This window comes from Stenella coeruleoalba (assembly GCF_951394435.1).
Source record: "Stenella coeruleoalba genome assembly, chromosome: 15".
NCBI lineage: Eukaryota > Metazoa > Chordata > Mammalia > Artiodactyla > Delphinidae > Stenella > Stenella coeruleoalba.
The window spans coordinates 59,551,591-59,578,694 of NC_137161.1; the positions used below are offsets into that span (position 1 = coordinate 59,551,591).

Genomic DNA, 27,104 nt, shown 5'->3' on the forward strand with positions numbered 1-27,104 from the left:
CATGAGCCTGTGTCACTACTCTTTAACGTCTGTTAATGACGAGAGGGTTCTCTACATCCTCTGCTTCCCTGTTTACCATCATTTAACTTGTGCGTATTCAACTACCAGGCCAGAGCTTGGAGTAGAAAAATTTAAAGCTAAAATATTAAAAATCCGTCAGCAGAGAGCAGCAGTTACATCAGAGCACTATTGAAAGCACGTGCGAAAGATCTTGAGCATATAAAACGGGATTTACTGAAATGGGGTTTGTGGTCACCTGGGGACAGATGCGCCCTCCGTAGTTCCAATTGTTTCCAAAGGTCAGATGGTCTGTGCTGAAGGCACAGCCTCTCAGATGAGTACCAGCGGCCCCAGCCTGACTGCGTGGTCTCTTGTGTCATCTAGTTGTGGGCTCTGGGGACAGACTGCATGTTCAAGACCAGCTTCTGCTCCTCACTTGCTCAGGGGACCCCGGACAAGTGGCTTCTGCGCTTTGATGTCCCCAGCTGTGAAACCAGACTGGCGTGCACATTACATGAGAATTGGTGTAATTTTTAGCCCAGGACCTGACAAGCAGTGGTCCCCTTTAATCTATCCAAAAGGGTTAAATCACCAAGTGCTTTATTGGGGTCAGGAACTGTGAGGACCCAAAGAAGAACCAGACCAAGTCCTGCCTTCAGGGAACCCTTGGTACTGCCACGGCCATTTCTGGGTCACATCCAGATGGTGACACTCTTTAGACCCAGGTCAAACTGAGGGACAGGAAACAGGAAATGCCACAGAGGCCTCCTTCCTCAAATCCACAGGGTACAGCTCACAGAGAGAAATCTTCGTGGATGTTAGCAGAGTGACGGAGTGCGTGGGTAGAGGTGGGTCCCCATCGTGTGGTCCTGAGCCTGAAGATGTGCCTACGAGCCAAGTCAAAGGCTGACTAGCCTGGCGCACCTTGACTGATGGTGGGGGAAGGGCAAGGCCTCCCCTCCCATCCCACAGACCGGAGGGCACAAGATGCAGGGTGTGCACATCCCGGAGGCAGTTCTCCCAACTCCTGCAAACACAGGCTTTGTCAGGGAGCCGGGTACAGGAGGATGGCAGCCACATCTTCTATAGAAGGCCGCTCAGTCCCAGCTGTGTTCCAGGGTCCAGCCCAGCAGCAGGCGTGGCCCCTGCAAAGCCACCCTCCCAGCTGCAGAAGGCAGCTCCCAGCAAATGGAATATTGACCGGCCCTTGAAAGCCACTTTACAAGTGAAATGAACAGCACATCTCTCCTCATGGTCATTTTCACTGAGGAGTGGTTGAGACCGGCGGATCAATTTCACTGGTGTGCTGGGGACGGAGACGCCATGGCAGCGTGCCCCAGAGGCTTATTAAAAGGAACTGTCCCCCCGAGGCTCCTGGCAGGGGCCACCTCCACAGACACGGACTCCCCTGGCACCTTGATGGTAGCCAGCAGTGGGGAGAGAGTGTTTCTGAATGTGTCTGAGGAACGGAAGACCTGACAGGAGGAGGGGCTCCAAACATCCCTGCCAAATACCCATCTCTCTTCCATCTCTATAGACTTTTAGGGCACCTGTTCCAGAAAGCCTAGTATGGTCTCTTCAGAGAAGGTTCCTTCCTCTGCCTTCCAGCCTCCTGCCCCCAGGTCAGACAGATGGAAGACTTGAGTTATGCTGCGGAAAGGAACAGGAGGTCTTGAGGTATATTTCTGTAGTTTTTAAAATCTTTGTAAAAGCCTCTATCCACTTCCCTTGATATATTGATGCCTCGGCCATCAAAGTTCTTAAGATTTTGGTGGCCAGACTCTGCCTGTGCCTCTGTTATTTCCGTGATCTAGGGGCCTTGAAAGAGCCAACTCTATTCCTATTTGTAACAGACTCAATAAATATGTGTTGAATGATACATGAGCAGTAGAAAGGACCGACATTATGCCCATTTCACAGATCAGAAAACTGAGTCTTGGGGAGGTTACAGATCTTCCTCAAAGGTCCTAAGGTGTCTAACTGAAGGCACACAGGTTTTCTGACTTTGAATATGGAGCTTCTATTACTCCACACGGCCTCTGGAAGTCTATTTTTATGGTGGAAGTGGGGCCTTTCTTGCTCTCCACACTTCCCTTTTCTTGTCTGCAAAACTGGGGTAGACATACCTCCTGCATTAAAACAGAATCGGGTGGATCAGGAACGTAATTTTACCTTGCTCAGTGGTTCTGCTCCTGCCCAGATCCAGAGCCACCAGCCTGCTTTATTATAAAAACACAGGCCGGAGGAAAGAAGAGCTTCTCCGTGGCCTGATTCCTATCAATGGGGCTGGGTAAGAAACGGCACTATTCTCCTTTAAATCTCACTAGTGCACGAGGCCAACAAAGGCTGTGAGCAATGAGAATTTCAGCCTGAGGACACAGAAATGTGATGGCATGCGCGGTGGCAGCTGCAGTGAGCTTTGGTGTAAAAAAAATCAGTGGTCCTTATTTAAGGCTCTCCTTGCAACTGTGAGACCTTCCTGCTTCCCTGGAGCTGCATGTGCACAGCCCTGGGCTCTGCTGATGGACCTCAGTCCTGGGGTGCATGTGGCCTTGGCCCTGGCTCTCTCCTAGAGGGAAGGGACCGGGGAGAATCCCAGCTCTCTTTCCCATTCAGAGCAGGCCGCCATCCTTTTCTCCATCCACCCCGGACCCCTGTCACCTCCCAGTTTATACTTACCAACAATCCCATGCCTTCAGATACTACTGTCAAACCATGTGAAATTGCCGATACTAGACTTATTTTTTGTTGTTGTTTTTGTGGCAAGAGGATTTAACCTGAGACCTTCCGCCTTCACAAATTTTAAGTGTACAATACAGGACTGTTGACTGTAGGTACAGTGCTGTACAGCAGGTCTCTAGAGCTTATTCCTCTCTCTTTTAAATTTAAATTTTATATTGGAGTACAGTTGATTTACAATGTTGTGTTAGTTTCAGGTGTACAGCAAAGTGATTCAGTTATACATATAGCCATTCTTTTTCAGATTCTTTTCCCTTATTACAAAATATCGAGGATAGTTCCCTATGTTATACAGTAGGTCCTCGTTGATTATTTTATATATATTGGGTTGGCCAAAAAGTACCTTCGGTTTTTTAGTAAAAATAAGACATTTTTCATTTTCACCAAGAACTTTATTGAGCAACGTATTCACCCTTTTGTTCTACTACTATCTGCCGTTTTTCAGGCAACTTCATAATTCCATCTTCCCAAAACTTTTTATCTTTTTGAGCAAAGAACTGTGCCAGGTGCCTTTTACAGTCTTCCAGGAAATTGAATTTTTTTCCATTAAGAGAATTTTGGAAAGGTGGAAATAAATGGAAATTCGACGGTACAATGTCTGGTGAATACGGCAGATGAATCAGAACTTCCCAGCCAAGCTGTAACAGTTTTTTGCCTGGTCATCAAAGAAACATGCGGTCTTGCGTTATCCTGATGGAAGATTATGCGTTTTCTGTTGACTAATTCCGGATGCCTTTCGTCGAGTGCTGCTTTCAGTTGGTTTAATTGGGAGCAGTACTTGTTGGAATTAATCGTTTGGTTTTCTGAAGGGAGGTCACAATAGAGGACTCCCTTCTAATCCTACCATATACATAGCATCACCTTCTTTGGATGAAGATCGGCCTTTGGTGTGGTTGGTGGTGGTTCATTTCACTTGCCCCACGATCTCTTCCGTTCCACATTATTGTACAGTATCCACTTTTCATCGCCTGTCACAATTTGTTTTAAAAATGGAACGTCTTTACGTTTCAGTAGAGAATTGCTTGTGGAAATATGTCAAGAAGGTTTTTTTTCACTGAACTTACGTGGAACCCAAACATCAAAGCGATTAACATAACCAAGCTGGTGCAGATGATTTTCAACGCTTGATTTGGGTATTTTGAGTATGTTGGCCATCTCTTGCGTGGTATAACGTTGATTGTTCTCAATTAGTGTCTTGATGTGATCACTATCAACTTCAACTGGTCTACCCAACCGTGGCGCATCATCCAGTGAGAAATCTCCAGCACAAAACTTCGCAACCCACTTCTGACATGTTTCATCAGTCACAGCACCTTCTCCATACACTGCACAGATCTATTTTTGCATTTCAGTTGCGTTTTAACCTTTCTTGAGATAAAGCATAATATGCTGAAAATGTTGTTTTCTTCCACCTTCAATATTAAAATGGCTACACAAAAATTCACCAATTTTGATAAGTGTTCATTTTTAAGTGCACGCTGATATGACGGCTGTCACACACAATCTCACAAAACTGTTTTGAATGAAGTTAAAGACAACTAAGCGCTACTAGAGCCATCTTACGGAAAAAAACCGAAGGAACCTTTTGGCCAACCCAATAGTCGTGTGTGTCTGCTAATCCCAACCTCCTAATTGATCCCTCCCCCCAACATTTCCCCTTTGGTAACCAAAGTTTGTTTTCCAAGTCTGTGAGTCTGTTTCTGTTGTAAATAAGTTCATTTGTATCATTTCTTTGAGATTCCACATATAAGTGATATCATATGATATTTGTCTTTCTCTGTCTTACTTCACTTAGTATGATAATCTCCAGGTCCATCCATGTTGCTGCAAATGGCATTACTTCGTTCTTTTCTATGGCTAATATTCCATTGTGTATATATACCACATCTTCTTTAAACATTCCTCTGTCGATGGACATTTAGGTTGCTTCCATGTCTTGGCTATTGTAAATAGTGCTGCAGTGAACATTGGGGTGCGTGTGTCTTTTTGAATTATGGCTTTCTCTGGATATATGCCCAGGAGTGGGATTGCTGGATCATATGGTAGTTCTGTTTTTAGTTTTTTAAGGAACATCCATACTGTCCTCCATTGTGGTTGTACCAGTTTACATTCCCACCAACAGTGTAGGAGGGTCTCCAGCATTTATCGTTTGTAGGCTTTTTGGTGATGGCCGTTCTGACCAGTGCGAGGTGATACCTCATTGTAGTCTTGAATTGCATTTCTCTAATCATTAGCATTGCTGAGCCTCTTTTCATGTGCTTTTTGGCCATCTGTATATCTTCTTTGGAGAAATGTCTGTTTAGGTCTTCTGCCCATTTTTTGATTGGGTTTTTGTTTTTTGACAGAGTTGCATGAGCTAGCTGTTTGTAAATTTTGGAGATTAATCCTTTGTTGGTTGCTTCATTTTGTAGATATTTCCTCCCATTCTGTGGGTTGTCTTTTCATTTTGTTTATGGTTTCCTTTGCTGTGCAAAAGCTTTGAAGTTTAATTAGGTCCCAGTTGTTTGTTTTTATTTTGATTATTCTAGGAGGTGGATCCCAAAAGATACTGCTGCGATTTATGTCAAAGACTGTTCTGCCTATGTTTTCCTCTAGGAGGTTTATAGTATCCAGTCTTACATTTAGGTCCTTAATCCATTTTGAGTTTAGAACTTATTCATCTTACTCAACTGCAACATTATGCCTGTCAGTTAGTAACTCCCTACTTGCCCCTCCCCCTGCCTCTACTAACCACCATTCCAGGCTTTGGTTCTCCAAGTTTGACTCTTTCAGATGCCTCATATAAGTGGAATCATACAGTAGCTGTCCTTGTAACTGGCTTATTTCACCTAGCGTAGCGTCCTCAGCATTCATCCGTGTTTTCACATATGTCAGAATCTCCTCTTTTTTTTAAGGCTTGAATATTCCATTGTATGGATGGACCACATTTTTTATCCGTTCACGGAGATTAGGTTATTTGCACATCTTCCCTGTTGTGAAGAGTGCTGCGGTGAACGTGGGGGTGCAGAGAGACTTCTTCCAGATCCTGATTTCTGTTCTTTTGGATACTTATTCTACCCTAGAAGCCTTGGCTCAAAGCCAGCAAGACACTTGCCTAAGGAAACGCAGCTGGTTAGTGGCTCCACGTGGGGTGAACTCTCCCGCCGTTGCCATAGCGCTGTGAGGGCCGAGCGATCATCATCCCCGTGTGGCAGGCAGCCCAGGGCACGAGGCTCAAGGGCAGCGAGCAGAGCCCGTTGGCGGGGGACCCGAGGGTGTCCTGGCTCAGAGGCCCCACCCTCACCCGCTGCGCTGCTACCCACACAGGTGCCTTTGGTGAAACGAAATAAAATGCCAGGATCCGCTGTCTCGTAACTGTCCCCTCGCGCCAGCCAGCCTCCCGCCTCTCCCGGGCCCTCCCAGGAGCCAGCTCTGGGGACCACGGGCTCTGGTCACTGTGGGCAGAGGTCCTCCTGGCCTCACACATCATGCCCAGTGATGACAGCAGCCACGGGCACAGGGGCAACTGGCTGGACCCCTGACCCCGGACAGTGTGAGGGGAGGCCAGCGGTTTACAATGACCTTTACACCTGAGCCCACCTGCACACTTGTAATCAACAGCCCCTCACAGGGGGGCAAAGATTCCTTCCAGCATCGTCTGCCCATCCTCTAAGCGGTGTTCGGGGATAGAGAGGCTTTTGGTAATGTGTTTGGGAAGAAGAGAGGGCCGTGGCGGCTTTGGGCCCATGGCCAGTGTCGTTCTGAAGGATGTACCCAGAGGACAAGGTCAGATGCTTCTCTTTCCTCCATGTACAGAAGATAAGCACACCCTGGCTCCCATGGGAGAAGGTGGTAATTAGAAGGATTTTCCACTTTATTACCTTACTGAGATGTCGTCCCAAATGGGAAATGAGGGACATCTCACTGAGCACAGTGTCTGGGTCCCTGAAAAGGCGTGAAGTGGCCATTTCAGGGCCCTCTGCGGGGACCATTCCTCTTTGGATATGATCCATTCCTTTGCTTATCTGGACTGGGCCTGGAGACAGCTGGTGGTGATCCTGGATCTGCCACTTACTAGCTGGTGGCTGTGTCCTCCCTGAGCCTCGGGGCTCAGCTCTAGCTGGGCTCTGTCTTCCCTTGCAGAGTCCTCTAGGACTTGCGCCCGGAAAGCCCTTGGCACAGAGCCTGATGCCACAGAGACAGTCGGGATGTGCGAACAACCTTTAACCTTTGTTTTTTAAAAGCATTTTGTATCAGTGAGATATAATCAACGTTTTCTCTTATTTCTCTTTTATATTTTCTGTGATCTCACCATTTAGAGGCAGTTATTATTCCATTACCAAGTCGTGTTGATTCTACTTTCTATTCAAATTTCAGTCTGTGGTAGACAAAATGACACCCCCCCCAAATTCTGCACCCTAACCCCTGGAACCTATAAATGTGTCCCCTTACATGGCAAAGGGGACTCAGTAGATTTAAGGATTGGGGCAGAGGGGAGATATCCAGGTGGGTCCGATGTGATCACAAAGGTCTTTATAAGAAGGAGGCAGGAGGGTCAGAGGGAAAGAGAGTTGAAGATGCTGCCCTGTTGGCTTTGAAGATGGAGACAGAGGCCACGAGCCGAGGCAAGCAGGTGGCCTGCAGGGGCTGGGAAGGGCCAGGAAGGATTCTCCCTTAGAGCGTCCAGGAGGTACACCTTGAATGTAGCCTCATAAGACCATTTGGGACTTCTGGCCTCCAGAACTGTAAGGCAGCACAGCATGTTGTTTTGAGCCACCGAGTGTGTGGTAATGTGTTACAGCAGCCGTGGGAAGTAAGACAGAGTCCACCACCTCTGCACTCACAGCCCCAACCCAGGCTTCTGCACGTGCCTAGAGCAGCAGCCTTGGCATCGGGACTTCCAAGTGCAACCAGATCGTGGAGCCCCCGCCACCGAGAGCCCTCCAGCAGATGCCCTTCACCCTCCAGCTGCTCCCTCCCTGCCTCCCCCCGTGCTCCAGGTGCCCAGAGCCTCCTGGCCCCAAGCTTCACCCAGGCTGGCCCCCTACGCCCACTCTCGGGCACTTCCTGCCATGCCCCAGGCTCCCTGCTCAGGGAGGCTCTGGTGGCATTTGTAACCTAAGTCTTTGAACGTGTGATGTTTTTAACCCTCCTTCGGACTATGAGCTCCACGGGTCCTGGGAGAACCCGTTTTGTTCACCATTTATCCCAGTACCTTGCGCAGTGCTCGGCCCACATGGGTGCGCCAGGATTCACGGAGTAAACAAACGTACCCTGCAGGTGTGTTCTGTACACGGCGGGGTTACAGCCTCCCTACTGTGCTTTAACCTGTGTTGGAATCACACGTCCTCACGGGCTCATAAACGCACTCCCGTGCCCCTGTGCGTACTGGCTGCTGCTGTCTCGCGGTTACAGGTGTTTTTTCACCGGTATATCCAGTATCGGTGATGCTTGCGTTGGACGCACAAGTTGTTCCGTATTTTTGACTCTTTTTACATACTGCTGTCGTAAACGCCCTTACAATTGGACCCTGGCAGACATAATTCCCTCTCCTGTGTTTGTGCATCTTTTATGACTTTAAGTGCAGTGTTCTCCCAAGCATTTTCTTTCTTGGACTTTGAAATGTGCCTTTGCTGGAAGATCAATGAAGACAGTGAGAAGACAGCCGGGGCCAGAACCGTCTTTCGTTGACTTAAAAGCGGGTCCAGAGCTGCGGCCCCAGAGCTGTGCTGGGCGCTGTTGACGGACAGGAAGTTCACACGACAACGTGGACGCCCCTCCCCATTTCTCCACGCCGCTCTTGCCACCCAGCCAGGCAGCAGCCATGCCCCGGAGGCCACTCCCACCGTCCACCCCACCCCCAGCCGCCCTGCCTGTAGCTATTTGCACTTGGAACCCTGACTTAACCTGATTCTCCCCGCTCTGTCTTACAGTGACGTCACCCCTCCCGGAGAACCGCTGACCAAGAACAGCCGGCCCAAAGTGGCTTCCCGCTTCCCCAAGCTGTCCCGAGGTCACCCCAGGGAGACACGCAACGTGGAGCCCCAGAGCGGCGACCTCTGACCTCGATGGCCACCCAGACTCGGGCCCTACGTGCTGCGCCAGCTGCCTCCACCCAGGCCACGGCAGCTGGCCCCTTCCACCTCGGAGGGACAACCCTGTCCCCCCGGTGAACCCCAGAGAGCACACCTTCCCCGCCGGTCCCGTGACACCCTGATTAAACTGGGCCGTGTGAGAGCAGGGCAGCTGCTCGCTGGACAGACGCAGACATGTGGGCCCTGCTCTCCCCGGGCCCTGCCCTGGGCCATGAGGGCCAGCCGTTCCCCTCCCTCCAGCTCAGGGGCCAGCAGGAGGGTGGGCGCTTGAGATGCACGAGTCTGATGTCTCAGTTGGTCAGAAGGTTCATTGAGAAACTCCCTCTTAACTCTTGCCCACGTGGGAATTCGAATGACTGATTTGGGGTTTTTTTCCCCTGTTTAACGTAATTGCCTGCTACAACCTATGGACGTGAAGGGTTTGGGTGGAGGCTAGTTCCTTACTATGCACTCCCCACCAGTGGTCAGTAGACACCCTAGTTCTTGCCACCGTGCTCCAGGGAGACAGTCCCGTGGCCTTCGTGTGAAGGAGCCATTAGAGGGATGTGGAACTGTGGTTCTTGGAGAACTTCCCTACCTCCTTATGGTTGGTTCTGGAAGGACCAGCCCCTTTAGGAAACCTGAGGTCCCCTAGGCCCATGTGCACCTGGTCAGGCCAGCCAGCAGCAGCAACCCAGTGACCTGTATTGGAGAGCTCTGGGCTATCCAGGAGTCGGTGGCCTTGGCCTCGAAAGCCTAGAGGAGAGCCCTCAGGCTGTTAGAGACTCAGCTCCGGGAAGCATTCCAGAAGGTTCTGTGGACCTCGGGCTTTCAGACCTGGCCCCGGGGCTCCCAGGCGCTCAGCGTGGCTCTCTGTGAACTTGGACACAAGTGTCCACTCTGCACAGATCATGATCATCCCCTAAAGACGAGGGTGTGCAACACAGCCTCTGTCAGCCAGCATGTTCTCAGCGGGAGCAGGGCCCTGTGTGCCCAAGACCAATCCCTCTGCCCCTCCCATTCAGAGCGGGGCCCCCTGGCAGCTCGCCCCATGGGACCAGAGCCATTTAGCCAGCTTTAACATCCAGAATCACGGCACTCTCTCCCACCCTGGGCAAGAGCCATCCTCAGCTGCTGATACAAAGAGGCGTTTTCTGGGGACAATAGCCGGTATAAATGTGTGTGAAAGGTGGTCGGTAGAAGGCTGACCGCTCGTCAGCTTACAACTGGGTGAGCGGTGTGGGTAATCACTGAGCCTTTCCTAGATAGCGGAAAACTCAGGAAGGAATGGCCTGGAAGGTTTGTGTTGCGTGTTCCTCCCATCAGCCAAAAGGAAACTCATCAGAGCCGTTAAGCAGAGCTGAGATCATCTACGCACAGCCCTCCAGAGGCTCGGAGGAGGCCCGAGTGACTTCTGAGGGAACATTCTGCCAGGTGAGCCAGGTCCAGGTGAGCGAAACAAGCCGGCTGTTCTCCGCAGATGGAGTGGGGAGTGTCTGGGGGCCCTGCTGTCAGCTCGTGGGGGTCAGAGGACCCGAGGGACCCTGTGTCCTAGAAAGGCAACGTGGTTTCTCCCTTCCGCGTGTGTGCCGACGGAGCCACTGCACGTGCACTTTGTTGGAATCCCGAGTCCCACAGCGCTGCCTTCAACACAGAGCCCTCCTCGACCAGATCCTCCAGGACTGTCTGGAAGCTCCAGCTGCCCCAGACCCCAGCCCCCCGCATTTGGATCCCTCCACAGCAGTCAGTTTGACGCCAGCTGACAGGCTGCACAGCCGGATCTGTTCCCAAGGTGTCTCCTCTCCGGTTGTACTAGACCCAGAATGGAACCGCTGCCCTGACACCCCCCAGGGCCAAGGGTTCCGATCAGCCAGCCTTTTCTGGCGCCTGACCCGAAACACATCTGAGTGCGAGTCTGGTCTCGCCTTCTCCAGCCACCCCACCAGGAGCCAGCTTTGACATTCTGTGCACGGAGTTTAAAAAAAAGAGCCAAAAAAAAAAAAAAAAGGCATCCATAGCTACGGCGGACAGATGCTGAGCTGGGAGATACAAATGCACTCGCAGCCCGTATTTAAAAAGGAGAAACTCTGCCTCCCCAGTTTTTTTTTTTTTTCTGTACGCGGGCCTCTCACTGTTGTAGCCTCTCCCGCTGCGGAGCACAGGCTCTGGACACACAGGCTCAGCGGCCATGGCTCACAGGCCTAGCCGCTCCGCGGCATGTGGGATCTTCCCGGGACCGGGGCACGAACCCATGTCCCCTGCATCGGCAGGCGGACTCTCAACCACTGCGCCACCAGGGAAGCCCTGCCTCCCCATTTTTTAAAGCTTAATTATTCATGGAAAACTTGCCCTGTTCTCCCAAAATGTGGATTGTAAAAAGCATGTTCCTGGGGGCCCCACGGGAACCCTCCAGGCTGCTTGCTCTCTGTACCTCCGTTTTCGTGATCCTGCAGAAACCCTGATCTTCAATTGCTTTGATTTCAGCTCAGACATGCATGTGACATGCACATTACAGCACCTCCTCAAAGCCTTAACTTTGGAATCACATGGAATGTTCTGCAGTGATTAGTCCATCCAGCTGCTCAAAATACTCCTGCCCTGCTCTCCAGGGTGGCGGGATGGACTTAGAAGGGGCAGACTCCCCAGCTCCTAGAGAAGGAATAAAACACCAAGGTCCAGGCAGAGATCCGGGACAAATGCCAGCCCCTGAGGATGTGTCATCATCTGCCCATCAATCCACCTCCAGTTCAGAGGGTGGGAAATGCCCTGGGACCCATCGGGGGGAAAGACAGCCCTTCAGAAAGGAGCAGTTGGCGTTGCTTCTCTCTCCTTGATCAAATTAGAAGATTGTTTGGAGCCTCCAAAGTCAGCGTCTGAGAGAGGAAGCCACCCCCCATTCTGAAAGGAACTGAAGGGCCCCTCTCTCAAGACGGCCTTGACCCTCTGGTACCCCACCTGTACAGGGAGGGAGAGGCCCCTCCAGGTCCCCTCTGCAAAGCCAGGCTGTCTGCTCAGGGGCGGCTTCAGCCAGAATGGGCCGCAGCATCAGCCGGGGCCATCTCTGCCATCTTCTTTGCTCCCTCCTTTTCCCCCAGATAAAGGAGACCCAGGAAAAGCAGGGCTGGGTAGAGACATCTCTCCTTAATAGAGAAAACCAAAGCTCCCAGAAGGGCGGTCCGAGGCTGGTGGAAACCTCACCCAGAAGCGAGCTTTCCCAGCTCCTGCTGCAGCTGGTCTGGAATCCTGGCTTGAAACAGCCCAGCCTCTCTCCACAGTCAGGCCCTGGGTGAGGCGGCTTTCCTGGAAAAGGCTGTTAAACCCCACGGTGGTCGCCTTCAACACCGTCACCAGGCCCATCCAAGGGCTTCCTGGCTACAAAAGGCATCATCACCTGATTGAGCTGTAGAGACAGTACCATCCTGGGAGACCTGGCAAGGGCGTGAAGGGTGAGGCGGAGGGACGCGGACCAGTGTTTGTGGACAAGGTCTGGTCACACAGCATGGGGCCTACTGAGCTGTGTTCTTTGATAACCGCTGGATTTTACGGGCTGTGCTGTGCCTTTAAAACAACAGAGGCAATCAGAGCTGCTTAAGTCTGTCCTGGGACTGATAACACAGATGCAGCTACTGCCCAGAGGCAGCAGGCACCGGAGGCCCAAGAATTAATCCCCAGGTTCTGGGCTCAGAATCAGGAAACAGGAATGAAGACCCACCCGCCAGCCCAGCTGATCCGAAGCACTCCTAACACCTGAACTAGGGCTCTGCGGCCCGGGCGAGCCGGTGGCCTGCCCTCCTCTTTTTCTCCTGTTTCCTCAGGACACAGTTTGCCCACTGGAGGACCAGGTCACAGGGTTTCAGGCCTTGGTCCCCCACACCGCCTGCTCACCCTCACAGGGGGTGCCACCAGCTGGCCCCCTCACCTGGAGGCCAGGCCCTGACCTCGGGCCCCGGCAGACCTCCCCTAACCGGTCACGCCTGGCATCCTTCCTTCATCCCTCAGCCTGAAGTTGGTACCAGCGCCCATTCATGGGAGGTGCTCTCCCCCAAAGGGGGCACCTCGCCTGGCGTGTCACTGACAGTAAAGAACAGGCTGGATTCTCAGCCTCAAGCTGCGTGGGCATCCCCCAGGACCTGCAGAGAGGACCCTGCCTGGGAGCCTCAGATCGGCTAAGAGGCACCCTAGAAGGAGCACGCCCTGCTCGAGCTTCAACCCCAAAGGCAATAACTATCTTGACCCTGTCTCGGTGTTTCCCTCGGGACACTGCCACCCACACTGGACCTTCCCCCAGGCTGGGCGCTCCTGGCACGCAGGCATCTGCTCACGAGCAAGGCCTTTTGCAACGATCATTTTTCACAATATTGTGTATTGTTTCATTAAAGCTAACATTAAATGTTTGCTGTTCAGATTGGCTTCTGTGCTAATTTTGCACAACTGTAGCACTGTATATTTTATCTAACATTCCCATGCCAAAAAATTCATTTTTCATGTTTCCCTAACACGTGGTCTTGATTACGTTTCCAAAATAAAACTTCGGCTACTGGATCGAAAGAAGTGAGGGTGGAGCCTTGCCGATCTCCATGCTCTGAGCAGAGCAGCTGTCGGCTCATCCCACAGTGACTGAAACGCCCCTGCCCAGTTCGTGGCGGGATTTCTGACCTTCCCTTCCGCCATGCCCATTGCCTGGATGGGTAGTTCTCAAGTCTGTTAAGGAGCCCTGACTTTCATCTCTGAATCCTAATAACCGCATTAAATGGGTTTCCTTATCTACCCAATCAGTTTAGGAAGAGAAGTGGAAAGAAAAATCTGGTTTCTCTAAAAGATGGTTGAGGCTATAGCAAGGATGAGCGACCCCACTCTAAGGACAAGCTGGACCCATGAGTGTTTCGAGGTCCAGGGATTCAGTTCTTACCGGCACATAAATGTTTTGCCATCATCACTGAAAACCACTAGCTGACCCGCCCAGGCTCCCCGCCTGCCCTCGAATCCCATCAGGTCTGCCTCCTGCTTTCATGAACCACAAGGGAAGAAGCCATGCACCTCCGACGATTCTTTCCACCATCACCTGAGACCATACAAGGGGACGCCCTTGCAAAAACTGGGACTGAGGACATGGAAGGTTACAAAATGGGGGATCACACGTTTGCACCCAGAGTTGCTAGCCCCTCCAGAGAAGAGCTGGAGAACAGGCACAGCCAGGAGTGAGGGGGGGGTGGATTTTTTATTATCTAGGATTCATCCTAGAAAGAATGTCTCTGCCTCTGCAGCCTTAGTGGCACCATCCCTGGCATCGCCATTTGGTAGAACACTTTGCTTAACTCATCAGATGCTGACTTCTTGGAGGAGGGAGTCTTTTGACTACACGTGCCATGGTGACCCAGCCGGAGTCACCCCATGATCGGGTCCCAGTGAGCCGTCTGTCGCAGGGAACAAGGCGACAAATCTAGAGTCTAGTGTCTGGATGTGAGGCCTAGAAGCCCGCGGATTCGCTCTGAAACACATAGTATTATCTTAACTACCCTGTTCTGTTAAGGTTTACATGATAGAATTTTTAAACAAATGTGTTTAATTTTCTAAAATCTCTTGTATTAAAATTTTCTTTTGGAATAAGCTGTGGTAATTTTGTTACAAGCTGGTTAAGACACACCTCTTTACAACTGACAACATTAAAACAGTGACATTTTCTAAATTAGATACTCGGTTTATGGTCTGATTCTTTGTGTCCATTCTTTTTTCAGCAGTTGGGGATTAGGTGAACTTCCAATATACATGTTATAAAAACTTTCAGAAAGGTCCTTCACCATTGCACATGTTATCCTGAACAACAGGATCTGATTGGACGAACATCACTTGTATTTGAAGTGGAGCAAAATCCTATTTTGAGTTATTAGGCAGGTCTGTATTCATTGGAGATGCAGAATCAAAATTCTCTACAGAAGAAAAAAAGCCCCTCCTATTCATTCACTCAGAAACAGATAGTTATTGGGCACCTACTATATACCATCATGCGAGGCACTGGGCATGCAGCAGTGACCAAGACAGAAAAGACCCCTGCCATTTTGGACTCACATTCCAAGTAAGGCAGATGGACAATTATATGTATATTTCTTCCTATCTATCTCTCCATCCACCTGTCTGTCTGTACACACACACACTTCTTAAAGTCAGCCGTCCGGATAATTACAGACCACAGAAAGTGCCATGAAGGAATAAGCAGGGCTTGGAGAAAGGATCTCCTGTGAACAGTCCAGGCCAGGCTTTCTCACCCTCGGCACTGCTGACATCTGGGGCTGGACAATTCTGTGTCAAGGGAACTGTCCTGTCACTGTAAGATGGTCAGCAGCCCTGGCCTCTAACACCAAATGCCCCTAGAACCCTTTCCGTACTGACAACCAGAAATGCCTCCAGGTTCGACCACACGTCCCGGAGTGAGGAATGGTCCCCCCTTGAGAACCATGAGGCTAGACCAAGGGGTTCTCTTGGCAGGTGTGACATGTAAGCTGTGACCTAAATGATAAGAAAGAAATACCACACTGTCCCCTGCTCCCTACCCCAAATTTACATTGGCTTAGAAATCCATACCCTATAGCAAGGTACTTAACCTTTTTAAGCAGGATGATGAGAGCCTAGGCATGAGGTCAGTACATAAAAGTCATACCCGCAAATCCCGGGGAGATTCTGCTCAGGGCCCCACGAAGGGTGCACTGCAGACTGCTGAGCCCAGTGCTGTGGAAAGGGCACCCCAGGGCTGATGAAACAGGAGAAGGGGTGGGGCCAACTCTGGACTTTGAGGGCACATTCATGGATCGCACTGCGTCCTGTGCCCTACAGCCTCCAGGTTACTTAACCCTGTGCCAACCCAGTGTATCCTGTATTTGAACATACGAGAAAACTACACACAGGTTGAGGGCTGGCCCGAGGTCCCCCAGCCTCAAGGTAGAAAAGAAACAGAGGACCCCAATAAAGATGTTAAAAAAAAAGAAAAGAAACAGAGGACTGTTTCCACCGTGCCCACAGCCTGGACCGTCTTGGCCACACTCTAATCTGTTCTGGTCTCCCCTCCCTCGCTCCCAGTACGGAACAAACTCCCCGATAATCCTCAACCTCTCCTCCCAGCTTCCCAGCCATCTCCAAGCATGGCTATCTCCCAAGGGCCCTATTCACTCGAGCTCCCCCAAGGAAGCTGTTTTATTCTCCCTCAATCCATATTCCCAATTCTCAATTTCCCTGCTTCAAACCACTTTGCCTCCTTAAAAACATCAGTTCCTTTGACGCTCATGCCATTCACCTGTAACACTCTCTATGCCTACGCTTGGACTTGTATATTGACCTCCGAGCTGCTCACTCACTGATGATTAACGCCTCACTCATCAGGGGCCCCTCCATCCCCTCCAGCCACACCCCACATCTCGCTTCTCTGAGCTGCTTCCTCTCCAGAGGCTATTCCTCTGTGCCACTTGCAGCTCTTCTAGGCCAACGCGGCGTCCATCACTGCACCACCTCTGTAATCTTGACGTCAGATTCTCTGCTCTGATCCACTCTGTCCCCCCAGCACTTTGCTCTAGTGCCCTCACAGCAACAACTGTTCAAATTTTTCAGGCCTGCAATCTGTCATTTTTAAAAACCTGTCCTCCTCACATACTCTTGCCAAGCACCCCATCCCAGCGCTGGTTCTGTGGGCCGTGACGATCATCGCTCCCTTTGGGGACATCCGTGAGTCCCCTGCCCCTCTTTCACACTTGCTTGGCAAAAACCCAGCCCTAGTCAAGCCCAACTGACAAGCTAGTCTAAAAGCCGGTATTACTTGTAACTTTGGTTTGTAACTCCACATTTTGTTTTCTTCATAATTTAAGAAACTAATGCATTTAAAAAAATTATTTATGTTTGGGAGCACACAATGTACAAAGATGTATAAAGGGGTGGGGATGGAGCTGTAAAGGAGCAGGGATTTTTTTGTTACTAAAGTTAAGCTGATGTAAACTCAAATCATTATTCAAAGTAACTTTAGGTTGTTAAATGTAATCCTCATGGTAATCACAAAGAAAACAGCTATAGAATATACACAGAAGGAGATGGAAAGGAACAGTTCATGCGAAAAACTAAACACCAAAGACAGCAATGCATGGAATAAGGGACAAAAAAGCTAGAAGGCATATAGAAAATGAATAGCAATGACAGAATAAGTCCCTCCTTATCAGTAATTAAATTTAAATGGATTAAACTTTCCAACCAAGACAAAGATTGGCAGAATGAATAAAAACACATGATTCAACTATATTTTGTCTAAAAGAGATTCACTTTAGATCTAAAACCACAAATAGATTTAAAGTGAAAGTATGGAAAAAGATATTCCATGCAAGTAGTAACCAAAAGAGGAGTGGCTATACGATATCAGACAAAATAGATTTTAATGAAAGTTTCAATACAGGAAGAAGATATAACAGTTATAAACATTTATGCACCTAATAATAATTATCAAAAAATAGAAAGCAAAAACTTACAGAATTGAACAGAGAAACAGACAGTTCTACAATTATAGCTGGTGACCTCGATAACCCACTCTCAATAATGGACAGAACGACCAGACAGAAGATAAGCAAGGAAACAGAGGATTTAACACAATAAGCCAACTAAATCTAACAGACATACACAGAGCACTCTACCCAATAGTAGCAGCATTTACATGCTTCTGAAGTGCACATGGGACATTTTCCAGGACAGACCATATGTTAGGCCACAAGTCTCAACAGATTCTAAAAGATAGATTTCATACAAAGTGTCCTCTCCAACCTGATGGGATAAAATTAGAAATCAATAACAGAAGGAAAATGGAAAAATCACAGATTTGTGAAAAACAGTACAAACAACCAATGGATCAAAGAAATCACAAGGGAAATTAGAAAATACTTCAAGACAAATGAAAATGAAAACACGACATACCAAAACCTATGGGATGCAGCAAAAGCAATGCCAAAGGAGAAATTTATAGCTATAAATGCCTATATTAAAAAACTGGAAAGACCTAAATCAGCACTGTAATCTTACAACTTCAGGAACTAGAAAAAGAACAAACTAAACTCAAAGTTAACGGAAGGAAGGAAATAATAAAATTAGAGCAGAAATAAAACAGAGAGTGGAAAAGCAACAGAGAAAATTAATGGAAGTTGTTGAAATGTATCAACAAAATTGAAAAACTTTAGCTAGATGGACCAACGAAAAAAGAAGAAGTTTCGATTTACTAAAATCAGAAATGAAAATGGGGACACTGCTACTGATTCTATAGAAATAAAAGGATTATGAGTACCATGAACAATTTTATGCCAACAAGTTGGATAACCTAGGTGAAATGGACAAATTTCTAGAAACACAAAACCTACCAAGACTGGATCAAAGAAATAGAAAATCTGAATAAACTTATGTATAACTAGTAAGAAGGTTGAATTAGTAATCAGTCTCCGCAGAAAGGAAAGTTCTGGACCTGATGACTTCACTGGTGAATTCTGCCAAACATTTAAAGAACTAATGCCAATCCTCAAACTTTTCCAAAAAATTGAAGAAGAGGGACTTCTCACTCATTCTATGAGGGCAGTATTACCCTGATACAAAGGCAGACAAAACAACTACAAAATAAAACTACAAACAATATCCCTGGTGAACACTGATGCAAAAATCCTCAACAAAACACTAACAAAGAATTCAGAAGCATATTAAAAATATTATACACCATGACCAAGTGGGATTTATTCCTGGAATGCAAAGATGGTTCAGCAGGTGAAAATTGATTAATATGCCACACAAACAGAATGAAAGGGGAAAAAACCCACTTGATCATCTCAATAGATGCAGAAAAGGCATTTGACAAAATTCAACACCCTTTCATAACAAAAACACTCAACAAACTAGGAATAGAAGGAACATACCTCAACATAATAAAAACCATATATTAAAAAAAACCCACAGCAAACACCACATATATTCAGCAGTGAAAGACTGAAAACATTTCCTCTAAGAACAGGAACAAGATGAGGGTGTCCACTTTTGCCACTTCTATTCAAACATAGTACTGGAAGTTCTAACCAGAGCAATTAGGCAAGAAATAAAAAAGCATGCAAATTGAAAAGGAAGAAGTAAAATCCTCTCTATTCATAGATGATAGGATCTTATATATAGAAAACCTTAAAGATTCTGCAAAACAAAACAAAGACCCCACAACTGTTAGAGATAATAAACAATTTCAGCAAAGTAGCAGGGTACAAAGTCAGCACACAAAAATCAGTTGCATTTCTGTACATTAACAATGAATAAACTGAAAGGAAAATTATGAAAACAGTTCAACTCACAATAGCATCAAAAAGAATACTTAGGTATTAACCAAAGAGGTAAAAGACTTGTACAATAAACTATAAAACATTGCTGAAAGAAATTAGATAAGACATAAATAAATGGAAACACATACCATGTGTAATCTTCATGGATTAGAAGGTTTAATATTGTTAAGATGTCACTACCCAAAGTGATTGACTAATGAATGCAATCCCTATCAAAATCCCAATCATCTTTTTTTTTTTCCAGAAATAGAAAAAATCCATTTTAAAATTCATATGGAAGCTCAGGGGACCCAAAATAGCTAAAACAATCTTGAAAAGGAAGAACAAGTCTGGAAGACTCATTTCTTGATTTCAAAACTTTTAACAAAGGTACGGTCATCAAAACAGTGTGGCAGTGGGAATTTCCTGGCAATCCAGTGGTTAAGACTTTGCCTTCCAACGTGGGAGGTGCAGGTTCAACCCTTGGTTGGGGAGCTAGGATCCCACATGTTCACAGCCAAAGGGCCAAAACATAAAACAGAAGCAATATTGTAACAAATTCAATAAAGACTTTAAAAATGGTCCACATCAAAAAAAAGTCTTTAAAAAAAAAAAAAACAGTGTGGTAGTGGCATGAAGAAAGACACACAGACACAGAGAATAGAATAGAGAACCCAGAAATAAACCCTTGCATATATGGCCAAATGATTCATTGATAAGGGTATCAAGAGCATTTGATGGGGAAAGGACAGTCTTTTAACAAATGGGAAAACTGGTTGTCCATGTAGAAAAGGAAGTTGGGGCCTTACATAACACCGTATACTAAAATTATCTCAAAAGGGATCAAAAACCTAAATAAATGTATAAAACTCTTAGAAGAAAACACAGGGGGAAGGCTTCACAACACTGGATTTGACAGTGATTTCTTGAATATGACACCAAAGGCACAAGCAACAAAAGAAAAGATAGATTCAACTTATCAGAAATTTTTAAATTTTGGACATCATAAGACAGTATCAACAGAGTAAAAAAGCAGCTCAGAGGATGGAAGAAAATACTGGCAAATAAAATTTGTGATAAGGGATTAATACCCAGAATATGTAGAGAACTCAAAACTCAACAACAACAACAAAAAAATCCAATTCAAAAATGGTCAAAGGACTTGAATAGACAGTTATCCTAAGATATACAAAGAGCATGTGACCAAAAGCACATGAAAAGATGCTCAACACCGGTAATCATTACAGAAATGCAAATCAAAACTGTAATGAGATAACACCTCATACGCATTTGGATGGCTACCATTTTATTTTATTTTTTAAATTTTTTTAATTTTTAAATTTTATTTATTTTTGGTTGCATTGGGTCTTCATTGCTGCATGCAGGCTTTCTCTAGTTGCAGCGAGCAGGGGCTACTCTTCGTTGTGGTGCACGGGCTTCTCATTGCAGTGGCTTCTCTTGTTGCGAAGCACAGGCTCTAGGAGCGTGGGCTTCAGTACTTGTAGCACGTGGGCTCAGTAGTTGTGGCTTGCGGGCTCTAGAGCACAGGCTCAGTAGTTGTGGCGCATGGGCTTAGTTGCTCCACGGCATGTGGGATCTTCCTGGACCAGGGCTCAAACCCGTGTCCCCTGCACTGGCAAGCAGATTCTTAATTTATTTAATTTATTTATTTTTGGCTGTGTTGGGTCTTTGTTGCTGCACGCAGGCTTTCTCTAGTTGCAGCAAGCGGGGGCTACTCTTTGTTGAGGTGCGTAGGCTTCTCAATGCGGTGGCTTCTCTTGTTGCAGAGCACGGGCTCTAGATGTGTGAGCTTCAGTAGTTGTGGCACATGGGTTCAGTAGTTGTGGTTCGCAGGCTATAGGGTGCAGGCTCAGTAGTTGTGGCGCACGGGCTTAGTTGCTCCACGGCTTGTGGGATCTTCCTGGACCAGGGCTCAAACCCGTGTCTCCTGCATTGGCAGGCGGATTCTTAACCACTGTGCCACCAGGGAAACCCCTGGATGGCTACCATTTTTACAAAAGCGAACAGAAAATAACAAGTGTTAGTGAGCATGTAGAGAAACCGGAAACTTTGCACATTGTTGGTGGGAATGTAAAATGGTGCAGCTGCTATAAAAACAGTGTGGTGGTTCCTTAAAAAATTAAACATAGAATTACCATGTGCTTCAACAATTCCACTTCTGGATATATATCCAAAAGAATTAAAAGCAGGGTCTTGAAGAGATATTTGTACACCCACGTACACAGCAGCATTACTCAGAGTAGCTGAAACACAGAAGCAACCCAAGCGTCCATTGACAGAATGGTTAAGAAAATGTAGTACATACATACGATGGATAGTACTCAGCCTTAAAAAGGAAGGAAATTCTGACAACCTACAACGTGGATGAACCATGAAGACATTACGCTAAGTGAAATAAGCCAGACACAAGAGGACAAATACTGTCTAATTCCACTTACACGTGGTACTTACTATAGTAAGTATAGGGACAGAATACAATGGTGGTTGCCAGGGGATGGGAAGAGGGGTTGAGGACTATTGTTTAATGGGTACAGGGTTTTAGTTTTGCAGAATGGAGACAGATAGGGGTGACGGTTGTACAACCACATGAATGTACTTAATGCCACCAAACTGTACACTTAAAAATGGTTAAGACAGTAAATGTTATGTTGTGTGTACTTTTTCACAATTAAAATAAATAATTATCCTGATTTCATAGAAGAGATGATTAAAGCCCAGAGGAGTGATTAGCTTGCCCAAGTGTATACGGCTGGGGATTCAAACCCAAATCTGTCCACACCCAAGCGTTAGCTCTTTTCACTAAAGGGCATTAAAAGAATAATGAAAGAAAAGTTGAATGAAAGTTCACTAATGTGTGGTGTTTTCTATCCTATGCTACCGTGGGTCTCTGTCACTAATTTGGACTTCGAAGTTTGAAGACTTTAAGTCAATATAATGGAAAAACTTATAATAGGAACATTTTTCGTGGGCTGTATAAAGACTCCTTGAAAGAGGTAAACTTTGTGATCAAATAGAAGTGAGTGGATCACTCTCAAGCGGCTGCTAGAGAATTACTACTCAAGCTGGGGGTTGCAACAGATGACTTCTAAAATCCAGGCATACTTTGTTTTAGTGCACCTCACAGATATTACTTTTTTTAAAAAAAAATTGAAGGTTTGTGATATCCCTGCATTGTCAGATGACAGCATTTTTTAGCAATAAAGTATTTTTTAATTAAGGCATGTACATTGTTTTTTAGACATAATGGTACTGCACACAATAAACTACAGTATAGTGTACACAGGACTTTTATACGCACTGGGAAACCAAAAACTATGTGCGACTTGAGTTATCGCTATGTTGGCTTGTTTGCAGTGGCTGCCTCTATCCTAACAGTCCGCAGGGAAGGGAGATGGGCACGAACCAGGGCCGAAAGCATTGAGGAAAGGAGAGAGAGGCAGGGCCGGCTCCTCTGAGAAGCCCGCCTGCCATAAAGGGCCCCTGGGATTTCCCTCTTTGATGACACGGCCGGCACTTACTGGTTCCTCAAACTTACATAAACATGATGCTCAGACCCAGAAACGCTAGGTGAGTGAAGAAAGCCCTTGAGCACCTCTGATGAAAAAGCATTGACCCCTGCAAGGCAGTGACCTGCATGCCAGCTCTGCCACCTCCTGTGTGACCGTGGGCGCCTCTCGTGCCCTCTCTGGGCCTAAGTGTCCCCATCTGTGAAATGAGGATAACAGCACACCTTCCTTATGGGTCAGTGTATTAAGTGTGTAAAACACACAAAGCCCTTAGAGCACCAGCCCTGCTCAGACATCCCCAGCATCCGCCAACACAGATGCTGTTCAGCGTCTCACATTCATTTATTGTTACCTGTTGATCGTGTATCTTCCCCCGGGCTGCACATGCTGGGTGTACATTTTTTTTTTTTTTTTTTTTTTTTTTGGCTGCGTTGGGTCTTCATTGCTGTGTGCGGGCTTCTCATTGTGGTGGCTTCTCTTGTTGCAGAGCGTGGGCTCTAGGCACGTGGGCTTCAGTAGTTGCGGCACATGGGCTCAGTAGTTGTGAAGGCTCTAGAGCACAGGCTCAGTAGTTGTGGTGCACGGGCTTAGTTGCTCCGCAGCATGTGGGATATTTCTGGACCAGGGGTCGAACCCGTGTCCCCTGCATCGGCAGGCGGGTTCTTAACCACTGTGCCACCAGGGAAGTCCTGCCGGGTGTACACTTGTTTCTCATTTTCTCTGCTCTGACCCCACTGCTCTGCCAAGACGCCCCTGGCACGTTTCAGGAGCAAGAACGTTTTGTAAAGCAAGTGCACTAGCACATCTCCACATCCGCCACCTTAACTTATTTAAAATCCTCACAATCCCACGAGGTGGAGATAACAGATCATCCCCATTCTACCCCGTGGGGAAGGGAAGCGCTTTGCAAACCCAAACACTCTGAAGAAGCTCAACAAAGATCCTGGAAGGACAGGGATTGAGACGCAGGCAGATGCTCACCCCTCTGCAGCCTCAGTCTACCTGTCAGGTGGGAACAATCTTGTTCACCTCACAGGGTGGACGGGAGAACCCAGAGAGAGGACAGTTACAGAGCATGAGCGTACAGCAGGTGCTCAATAAATGGTCCTCACCCCCACTTGCTGTGGAGACTGGGTAGCCCCATTACAGCCTCCCATGGAGGAAACAGGCCCAGAGAGGTATGGCAACGTGCCCAAGGCCGCACAGCACTGAAGGCCAACTTAAACAGAAGCACAATATGCTTGTGGGGGAGGGGCTGCTGTGCCCAAGCCTCTCCTTTGCCTGGACTCCCTCCCCGAGGATTGTGGGCGTGTGGAAATGAGCAGATCCACCTCGATGTGTCTTTTCCAGAAAAAATAATAATAATAATAATTTCCTCTCATGTCACACCGCTATTCTGTGACCGTTCTGGCTTCTGCACCATCTGTCCCCCTGCCGTGTCCCCTGCTCTGTTTCCTTTCTCTTGCTGTTTCCTAGGCACAGTATTTATCATGTCGTGTTCCTTGTCTTCATGTAATCAGTTTTCCGGGAAACAGCTAAGTGATGGACCCAGCAGAGGTCCTGTGTGCGCAGGTGTTTTAATTTGCACACCCCCGGGGTGGCCTGACTAGCTGTCACCTGGGACACTGGCTGGGGCTGAGGTTCAGAGAGGCCACCTTCCGCCTCAGGGACGTCCACATCGTCCCCATCACTCTGGGGGACGGGGCACCTTTCGTGATGAGAACAGGGCCACCCAAGGCCGACAGCCCCGGGGGGCCGGATCCTGGCCCCTCCAGTCCACGACGGGCTTCTTGCACTAAGCGTGATGCTTTCAAGGTTCATCTCTATTGTGGCGCGTGTCAGTACTTCATTCCCTTTTATGTCTGAATAGTATTTCATTGTATGGATAAACCACATTTTATTTACCTACTGTTACTTTTTGTGGCTTTGTGGGCTCTTCAGTGCTGCCAGCGTCTGGCCCTCAGCTCCGGTTCCCTGGGAGTGATGCTCCGACACTCCCCGCCCTCAGTATCCTAGTGGGTCTCACATTTGATGGTACATTGCCATCACACAGATGTTAAAACCCAGCCGCTGGGCCACCCCCAGAACTGCTGCTGCTGGACGGCTGGCTAAGGCTCGAGAACGTGCATTTCTAATGGGCTCCCAGGCAACGCCCCTTCCCCCAGTCTGGGGACCACCCTGGAGGACCTGGGCAGCAGAGGTCACAGCAGCGGTGACAGGCAAAGAAGTATTAGGCGCAAACAGCTACTGAATGACTGCGAGATTCTGGGCCCTGAATGGAGTCCTTCACATAAATATCTCATCACTCCTCACCCCAACCTTATAAGGCAGGCGCTGTTACTAGCCCCATCTCACAGATGAGCAAACCGAGGCCCAGGGAGATTAAATGGCCTTGCTGCCGAGTCCAGGAATATCTGTACTGGGGACTTCACAGCCTTCCCAACCAGTGGGGAGGCAGGCATCTGGGTAGAAGGGCACTCATGGCTCCTTCCACAAGGGCAAATGTTCCAAGACAATGGGCCGCAGGCCACCCCACTGGTGAGAGCCGAGGGCAGGACTGAAACCCAGGCCTGGAGTCTCCGAAGGTTGTGTTTGCATCTGGAGACGTAAGGATAGTCCCACGAATCCTCTCTGTGCCTCATCCTCTCCCCACCTCCCCTCATCCCTTCTACTCCTCTCCACCCACCTTCTTGATTGTCCCATGGCTCAAGCGTGCTAAGCCCTTACCTACCCCAGTCCCTTTGCACATGCTGGCACCGCCCCCCCCCCGGCCTGGATTGCTCATCCTGCCTTTTCTGCCTGGCTCACTCATTCTTTGGGTCCAACTTGAACATCACTTCCCCAGAGAAGCCTTTCCTGACTTCCTGGTCTACCATTATTTCCAGTCTCTCATAAACTGTGTAGTATATATCAATACTTAAACATTTATTTGTGAGTTTGCTTACTTATGAGAGCAGCTGCCCCTGCTCTAGAGGGAATGGACCATGTTGGTTTTATGCACCATTGCACCCCCGTTGCTGGAACGTAGTAGACACTCAGATATTTGTTCAGTCAATGAATAGTGAAGTGAACGATCGCTCACTTTTAGGACTCTTCTCCGTATCTCCTGGTTACAAGGAACAATTATCTACCTTCATCTATGAGACTTCTCTGAAAAGCCGGCCAAGATGCTGATTGGACCTTGGCCCTAACTGTAATAGCCCAGAGAGTAAAGGCTCAGACTTAAGCCTTATTGATCACTGCATCCCAGCTCATGCCAGGCCCCCAAACAGATGCTCTGCGAATGGGGGTGATGTGTTGGTCTTCTCAAGTTCACCCATCTTTAAACACCCCACCCAGGTGGCCATGAACCCTGAACTAGGGACGGGGTGCATGTGGGCCCCAAACACATCACTGGAACCATGAGACATCAGTCTACCCTCATCCCCGAGGGGCACTCCATACTTTCTCCAAGGATGGGGCTCCCTGTATTCTGTGCTGGGGGATCCTGTGTCTGCCAGAGGGCAGGTCTCTTGAAAATTTTTTTGTGGTTCCCTAACACTGACTAGGAAGAGGAATGCAAAACCTGGATCACCCAGAGGCCGACAATTTTCTGATGCTGAATATTGTAAGAGCTTTTTCATTCTTTACAAAACAGAAGTGTTTCCCTGTCCCACTTGAAATGAATTAGGTGAATTTGAGTGGGTTGTTTTGTCAAGTTACATCAACACGTGGACAATAATTCTGACTTATCTCTGCAGTACAACTACAATGTCTTAAAGCCCACCTTTTTATTGTTATTACAGTAACTTGCATTTCTGTGTCTGTGTGTTTGAAGATGCACAAATGCTGCTGGGACTTCCGTCTCTACATTTTGAAACCTCTCAGCATTAAGACTCAAGAATGGGTACTGGCTTCTTCTTTTCTGAGGATGTTACCCATTGCTTACTGTCTATACACTCATGATACCCCAGTTTACATTCAGGTCCCACGGAAACGTCTAATGGGCATCTCCAACTAAATATGCCCCAAATGGAACTCCTGAGGCCTCCCCCAAACTTGCCCCTCCTCCTTTCCCCTGTGTCGGTGAAGGGCGCCTCTCCCCGGGCTGTTCAACCTGCAACATGAATCACACGACTCCTCTTCCGTCACCCTCTTCCCACTACATTCGATCCATCAGCAAGTCCCTTCTACTCTGCCTTCAAATTCTATTCATACTGGTTGTTTCATGTCCGCCCCAAATTCATGTCTACCTGAATCTCAGAATGTGGCCTTACTTGGAAATGGGCTCTTCACAGATGTAATTAGTTATGAAGATGAGGTTACTGAAGTCGGGTATCCTAACTCCAATGACTAGTGTCCTTATAAAAAGAAGAGAAGACACACAGAGACAAAGCCTGTGTGAAGATGGATGAAGAGATTGGAGTGATGCAGCTACAGGCCAGGGAACACCAAGGATGGATGGCCACCACCAGAAGCTGGAGGACGCAGGAAAGGACCCT

The 27,104-nt window shown here is 47.9% G+C and overlaps 1 protein-coding gene across 1 annotated transcript in view; it reads left to right on the top strand.

Moving 5' to 3' along the window:
* SNX29 (sorting nexin 29) overlaps positions 1 to 15,129 on the top strand; it is a 551,607-nt gene extending 536,478 nt beyond the window's left edge. The window contains exon 21 of the mRNA XM_079945062.1: positions 8,652 to 15,129. Within this exon, the coding sequence (XP_079801188.1) occupies positions 8,652 to 8,781 (130 nt within the window). The 3' untranslated portion in view covers positions 8,782 to 15,129. The remainder of the gene's footprint in view (positions 1 to 8,651) is intronic.
* Positions 15,130 to 27,104: the final 11,975 nt, after the last annotated feature.